General features: G+C 31.7%; 1 protein-coding gene across 2 annotated transcripts; it reads left to right on the top strand.

Annotated features, from left to right (window-relative positions):
• Positions 1 to 1,321: 1,321 nt before the first annotated feature.
• LOC128243249 (forkhead box protein J1-like) lies at positions 1,322 to 7,145 on the top strand. Of its 2 annotated transcripts, none has more exons than XM_052960894.1 (3): positions 1,322 to 1,459; positions 2,529 to 3,116; positions 3,574 to 7,145. In XM_052960894.1, the coding sequence occupies exons 2-3, from the start codon at positions 2,538 to 2,540 to the stop codon at positions 4,408 to 4,410; spliced, it is 1,416 nt and encodes a 471-aa protein (XP_052816854.1). In that variant the 5' UTR covers positions 1,322 to 1,459; positions 2,529 to 2,537; the 3' UTR covers positions 4,411 to 7,145. The 2 variants fall into 2 exon arrangements, with proteins under 2 accessions (XP_052816854.1, XP_052816847.1); XM_052960887.1 differs by lacking the exon at positions 1,322 to 1,459 and adding an exon at positions 1,911 to 2,066.
• Positions 7,146 to 7,372: the final 227 nt, after the last annotated feature.

A 7,372-nucleotide genomic window follows, 5' to 3' on the forward strand; every position in this document is an offset into this window, starting at 1 on the left:
AACAATTAATCACGATTCCATGACAATATTTCAAAATACTTGCACTTGCCTCGCTAAATATCCACTAATGTTTGAAAAATAAATATATATTTTTTTTAAAATACTATGTATTCTCCATTTGTTGGTTTGCCTGAACTGCATAAACTTTAAGTTTGAAATAAAGGTCTGAAACGGAGAAAAATAATGTATGCAGTAAGATTGCTCTGGATGCAAGGGTTGCAAAGCCTTTCAGTCTTCAGGGTTTCAAAGTCTGTATCGTCCATTATTTGAACATTTGATTAAAACACAACTATTATTATTATCTACTGTTGCTAAAACAATACATCTAATAAACACTTATTTAGAGCGCTTGAAGACTGCCATAGCCACTGGATTTAAGGTCTGGTTCAGACAAAAAATATCCCCGACTTCTCTGAAATTTCAGGTAGACGATAGTATTTGATTGAATTATTAATTAAATGCCAATACAGAAAACAAGTCCAATAACTGGCAAAAACATTCCTACCAAAGACACTGTTTGCCAAACATGACAATTTCTTGTCCCAACCGAGAACATACTAATCGGTTAACATTACTTCAACAGTTTGCACTATGCCATCAAGTCGGTGACAAAGCTTGATTAATCTGATCAACTTAATGATACGATTTGCTCTAATTTCGGGTTACAAGTACTATTGCTTTTAAAAAAGAATACATAGATTAAGTTGTGTGTTTTTTTATCTTTCATTTATTTATTTATTTATTTTTTGGGGGAAGGTGGATAAAAAGTCTTTAATCTCACTCATTCATTTCCATTTTTACATGCACATGAATTTAAACATGTCAAATTATACATGTACCGTGGGTAATAAAACTGATTTTAACCAAAATATATACATATACATATATAAAGTAACGTTCAGGTTTATTGGGTAAGTGGTGAAAACGGTTTGCACCATGAATTTGTATAATTATAATTATTATGTATACACTTATGTAGAAAACAGTCAGTTTCATAAAGTCTAAAACATAAATAGACAGGGACTTTAGTTATTTGTTACTGTTGTATTGTATCATTTGTCAACATATGAGTGATATAGGTCGTTGCTGTTGATAAAATTGCCGTCAAAACAATGTCAGCATGGTTTAGACGCTTTACCCGGCATTAAACGTCCCTCTGATGAGGAAGCCAATGAAAATGTTTCGCGGGAAAGAAGGCGACCAATAGAAAGTTGGTTCAGACCTAAATTTGTTACAAACATTGTGATTGGTTATATTGTCCCTAGAGTATTTATTGTTGTTGACATAGTTGCTACATCAGTCTCATTGAGCAAATTTTCTACTGACATATTAAAGAAACACTTGTTTTCCTTCATACAAGTATACACGTTCTTTTTCTTGTGTACAAATGGCATGCTATTGTAATAACTTGTAGGAAAGGATAATTAGCCACGTATACTTCAGAGGCTGAATTGATCAGGTTAGAATATTAGATTTTCATAACTGGAAAAATATTACTCAGTGACAGTGTTAAATAGCGCAAGCAATTGTTGTTTTTTATTAAGGAAATAAATGAAGTTTACATACATCATGTGTATGTCATTAAGAAAGGTTTTAGCGTAAATTATCATTGGGTGGATAAAAAATATAAAATTGTAAATGTACATGTATGTGCAAGGTTTATAAGTACTGTATGTTATTGGCATACTGGGCTTGCACACGTGGTTTTCTATATTTAGAGTTTAAGTAGAGAGCCAATAGTAGTTTAAGATAAGATTGACGTGTTTCCAAATACAAGTCTGAACTTATTTTGAGCTGCATATTAAGTAGATCTTTCAGTATAATTTACAATGTATAGGTATTGGCAGTATTGGAAATCCTGTATGTACATGAAATCAGACAGCCCGGGAGAACAACTTAACCTATTGAGCTGTTCATTCTGGGTTTAAGCTTCAGTGGGGTTGGATCATAATTCATAAATGCAATTTAAAGGACATACATTTTATTAAACAAACTCTCAATATCTTGAAATAAATTGAAGTAAGAAGGGATACTTGGATAAATCAACCATACATGGAAATATCTAGGTAGGTTTTTATGATGTCAAAAAATAAATCATCTGGTTTAAATCGTTGTAGAACAAACTTTGTATTGGTAAAAAATTAAATCAATATATGTCCTCTTAATTTTCACAAGCTCATGCAAGTCATAAAAATATTATTAATTTTTTAAATAGAGTTTTGATGATAAACATTTACACATATCAAAGATGATGTATATAGTTTGTAATATTTACTAATGTGTAGTATTCAAATTTTAATCATTAGAAATGTGTATTTTTATGAATATGTGAAAATAATGCTTGTTACTGCATATAAGCTATACAGATTGTTGTGAGCATTTTATATCTGATTTTGAATAAATATTTTTTGATACATGAATTACTGAAGCATATAAATAATGTTTATTATCCATTGTATCAATGTTGTGATACTTATTTACTTATTATTCTTACTAATTTTCATACTATTTATGAATATTTATTCCAGAATAGCCTGATGCTTAAATTTCAACCCCAATTTGCCAAGACGAAGTACCCACAGGCCTACGCGGTTCATCAGCACCAGACTCAGGTCAGGATGCCTGTGTTAACCCGAGACCACCTGGCCCTCCGCCTACGTCAAAACTGGATGGAAAAATATCCCATGGACACATGCAGTAATGGGGGTACAAATCTTGATGACAGCCTTACGAGCTTAAACTGGCTGCAGAATCTTAACATCTTGAAAATCACCACACCGACTCCACCATCAAGCCCAGGACCTACCTTTGGAGATTACAAAAATATTAAAGTGAATCCCAACTCAATTCTAAATGTGGCATGTGGCCCTCCTCCCACTAAAATGTTTGAAATGAGATTTCCCCCACCAGACACCCCGCCAATGACTCCAACAACTTTGGGGGGCGATTCCATAGACTACAAGACAAATCCATATGTGAAACCGCCTTACTCATATGCAACTCTCATCTGTATGGCTATGAAGGAAACTAAGAAGAGCAAGATAACCTTGTCAGCAATATACAACTGGATTACAGACAATTTTATGTATTACAGATTAGCAGATCCAAGTTGGCAGGTACGTGTATTACAAAAAAATATTTTAATTCTCAGTTAAAATGAGCACGTTATAAACCTTCATAAAGGTTACATTTAGTATTCAGTTCATTGCTTGTAAACTTTGGGTAGATTGGAATGCTAATGGATCAATACCCTTAGTAGTGTTATCAGTATGGATAGAGCATATATACACTATAAACCTTTCCTTAAACCGACCATCTTTGGATCTCAGTGGCATTATTGCCTTCCCAGAGAGCATCAGCAAACTAATTAACACTTCTGTGCTGAAGTTATTGATCAGTGTTTCTGAAATAAAACCATGTATATCATATTGGATTGGTGCACTGGATTTTTGTCCAACAGAAAATATACACTCTGAACAAGACGGCAATAAACAGCAAAATATATATATTAGGCTGTACAAGGCAAACATTTTCTCAAAAGTTTGAAACTTATTTTCCTATTGTTTCTTTCAGAATTCTATCAGGCACAATCTTTCCCTGAACAAGTGTTTCCAGAAAGTTCCTCGCAGAAAAGACGAGCCAGGTAAGGGAGGGTTCTGGAGAATCAACCCAGAATACAGCGACCTCATTGAAAATGGTGTGTTCAAGAAACGCAGAAACAGTCGGGACGGACAGACAACACCTACAACCAGTTGTTCTCCAACAAATGTTCCATTTAGTTTAAAACGTGTTAAACAAGAGCCTGACGATAGTGGTTATGAAGAAATTGGCTACAGTCAACCTACAAAAATTCGCAGACTTGACGATGGAAACAGTGTATTACATTTTGGTGCTAGTGAAGAAGAAGGACATCTTAAAGGTGATTTTAACTGGACCTCAATTCTTAATCAAGATATAGAAATTGGAGGAATTAAAATTAAAACTGAAGACTTAATAGACACTAATGACGATGCTGCTAGTCCAATCATGGCAATGAGCCCACCATCATCTGATTCAAACTCAGTTTCAGACTTTGGTTTAGATGATCTTTTAGGTGATACTGACTTTTCAAATTCTGGATCTCCATTAGACTTGCAAGCAACAGACTGTTTGAGCCTTGCAGTTGTCGGAACTGGCATTAAGGCTCCAGATTGGTGGGCGGATAGTTTTAATGGCGGTGAAAGAGGGCTGTTACAAAATATTGAAAACATTGAGACGAGAAGTGGACTAAATACTCCTGTAGCCTCTCCTGTTCATGAGTCTGACATTACTGGTCACCCGTGGTTTGACCGCGCAGAAATCAACCTAGACACTCCCTTTGATGTGGACAACTTGTTTGATATTGAAAATATCCCTAGTCCACATGTATAGAAAACTCAGTTTCTGTGATTTTCTCATTAGAATGTAAGGTCTATCGATGCCTGTTGTACTAGAACTGTTAAGTTTGAATTTAATGCTAGCTGATTGAAGGCTAGTATTTTGACTCAATATGAGTACAATTGACAGACCTTACAAAAATGTCGGTGTGTTTCATTATATTGCTCTTGTACTGCCAGTTTGTCATTGAATGCAGGCATAATAGTCATTATCTGAAAGATTTAAACAGTTGATAAGGCTTGAAACTTGTGTAAACATAAATAGATTATAATCTTTTGACAGTTTTTGAAGGGTAATCATGTCCGTAGAAATTTCTTTCATGTACATTCAAGTTATGCTTTATATAAATAACAGAGAAATACTTTCTAATTTCTAAAGAATGCTGTATAACTTTTATAATACCCTTTTTAGATTTCTACTTTTTACTATAATCTTTCAAAGTAGTTATTAATCTGATCATGTTTGAAATTATTGGAAATAATCAATTTTACAACATAAAATCATTTTTTAATTCATCTCGAAAAACATTTAATCATAATCCTCATTATTTTGATATCATCATTAGGCTTTTATCAGTTACATTTATATTTTTGATACATTTGAGAGTGCTTGTTTTTGATAATGCATATATGTTAGTGTTTTTGTTAAATATTGGTGATTGAAAATACCAATGTTATATATAACTAGTGCTATTATGCACTAAACAAATATTCAAGTGGCAGGATCCAATTTAAAACTTACAGACTGTTACTTTTAAACATTAATGAATTTTTTTTTTTTTAGCTGCAACATCATTACAAAACACTTACATGATGTTTAAATATTTTCATATTCGCAAAAATGAGAAAAAAAACATCATTAATCTTTAAGTATATTTTTTACATTTTTACATTTCGTTTATTCGAAACAGAAACCCACTGTTAGGCCAAAAAAATGCTTTGGTTAGAGTTACAACCTTTTTATAAACATGTAGGGTAGGTAGGCGTTTTATTTTTATTTATTTTTTTATAAGACTTTATGTAAGAACATAATTGTCACTATTTGAGAAAAGTATTAAAGTAAGCTTCTGTATAAAGCTTAAAAGATTTAAGCTATATATTAAAACACACATTTAAAAAAAGAAACAAGTTTTTACCAACTGACTATAAAAACAGTAGAGTCAGCACCTATTTCGTAGGTAGGGTCGGGTAACCCGAACCAAATGTATCATTTTTAGGCCTAAGAAAACTTCTTCATTTTGACATTAGAAAAAGTTTTATTTTGACTCCTGCCTTTGGGATTGTGCAAACTATTATTGTCATTTTTGAATGACTTCCTTATCATTATCCGTCCACATTTGTTCCGTCCAGGAAATTAGATTATAGTATTTATGTAGTATTTATTCATAGTAATATATTTGGCTGGGTCGAACACTTATTGTCTTTTTATTGCATGGCTTTTGTTGACTTTATATTTAAGAGCCCCTTAAGTCTTTTAAAGAGATTTTAATGTTTGATTTTGGCGCTAGTGTACATTAGTGTAAATAGTTTTAACTAAGATTATATTTTATTGAAATATTTGTAAATCATGTAAATAAAACATTCCTATTTATTTAAAAAAATAATATATTATACAAAAAGTGTGCATGAATATATGTGATATCTTATGTGTTGAAAAAAAAGACACAAATGGTTATGTATAAATTACTGTATCGTTGTTAAAGAGAAGTATAAGTATTGTTTTTGATAAATTGTACAAAAAAGTTGATTTGAAATATCCAGTATTGTATTATAGTACAGAATACCTCAAAGATTAATAATTGTACATGAGAGCTTATTGATTGAACAAACAAGATTAAATATATTGATAAATGGCAGTGCTATGAAAGATTGATCCTGTTATTTCAATTTTTCTAAAATGTGACAAGTTTTTACTTGATGATTGCTTATTTGCCAGCAGTGGAATGGGAAAAAACACAACAACAACAAAGTTTTAACACTGTTTTTAAATGTCTGAGAGCATGTTATTATTGTGTTGAGTTTTTAGTTATGAAAAAAAAGAGTAAAAAGTAAAAAATATGATATATAGTTTAAGCTGTTTAATTGAATAGCAAATCTTTAAGCCAATGTATGATTAAAAATGAAGGCATTATTGTCTCTAAGTAAAGTGTATTGAACTTTTTAATTATATGAAAAATATTAAAAAAAAGTCAAAATCTTAAACACAGAACAGTCTCTGAATGATTGTAAATACTTATTAATTGGGCCAGTTTTATGTGTCTATCATTGTATTATCTAAGCATTGCTTGAAATGTTTTCAGTACAGTATTTTTAATATGTGATATGTAGTTCAGCAAACATCTCATAGATAAAAACAGCCACATACTAGATCTCTAACATTTCTAAGTGATAAGTGCTTGTTTTTTTTGGTAATTATTTTTCTTTTGGTTGAGCTTTTTGCATGTTTGATGGGTAAATGTTTCTGAATTTGAAAAGCCTGTGTTCTTCATACCATCAAATAATTTCTTTGGCATGCATACCCTCGTATAAAAACATACTAAAACATTTAAAAAAAGAATCATCTTCGATTGTACAAAATACAAAAAAATCATCCAGTATTAACCCATTTAGTATTCTCCATAATTATTTTACCAATTTGAGTATGAAGCTGACTTATATGTATTAACATTTGTGTGATATAAGTGTTGGTCAGTATAAAGATTTGAAGAAATAAAAGTTTGAAAAATTGAACATATGCTTTGAATTACTTGTGTAAATCCTCAAGATCAATGGAGTTTGTGAGTAATTCGTGTTGTCATATGAAACTGTTTGCATGTTATAATAGTTACATCATAATAGAAACAATCAAAACATGACGGAGAAAAGGGCCTCCTGTTATTGTAGCCCTGGTACAAAAAGGGCCTCTAATCGTAGCCCTGGTACAGAAAAGGGCCTCCTCTAATCGTAGCCATGGTACA

Source organism: Mya arenaria, chromosome 2 (assembly GCF_026914265.1).
Source record: "Mya arenaria isolate MELC-2E11 chromosome 2, ASM2691426v1".
Classification (NCBI taxonomy): Eukaryota; Metazoa; Mollusca; class Bivalvia; order Myida; family Myidae; genus Mya; species Mya arenaria.

What these genes read in the sequence shown, in the direction of transcription:
- LOC128243249 (XM_052960894.1), top strand. Translation starts at nt 2,538, where the DNA reads ATGCTTAAATTTCAACCCCAATTTGCCAAGACGAAGTACCCACAGGCC. An exon ending in TAGCAGATCCAAGTTGGCAG is followed by an intron (nt 3,117 to 3,573) that starts GTACGTGTATTA and finishes TGTTTCTTTCAG; the next exon opens with AATTCTATCAGGCACAATCT.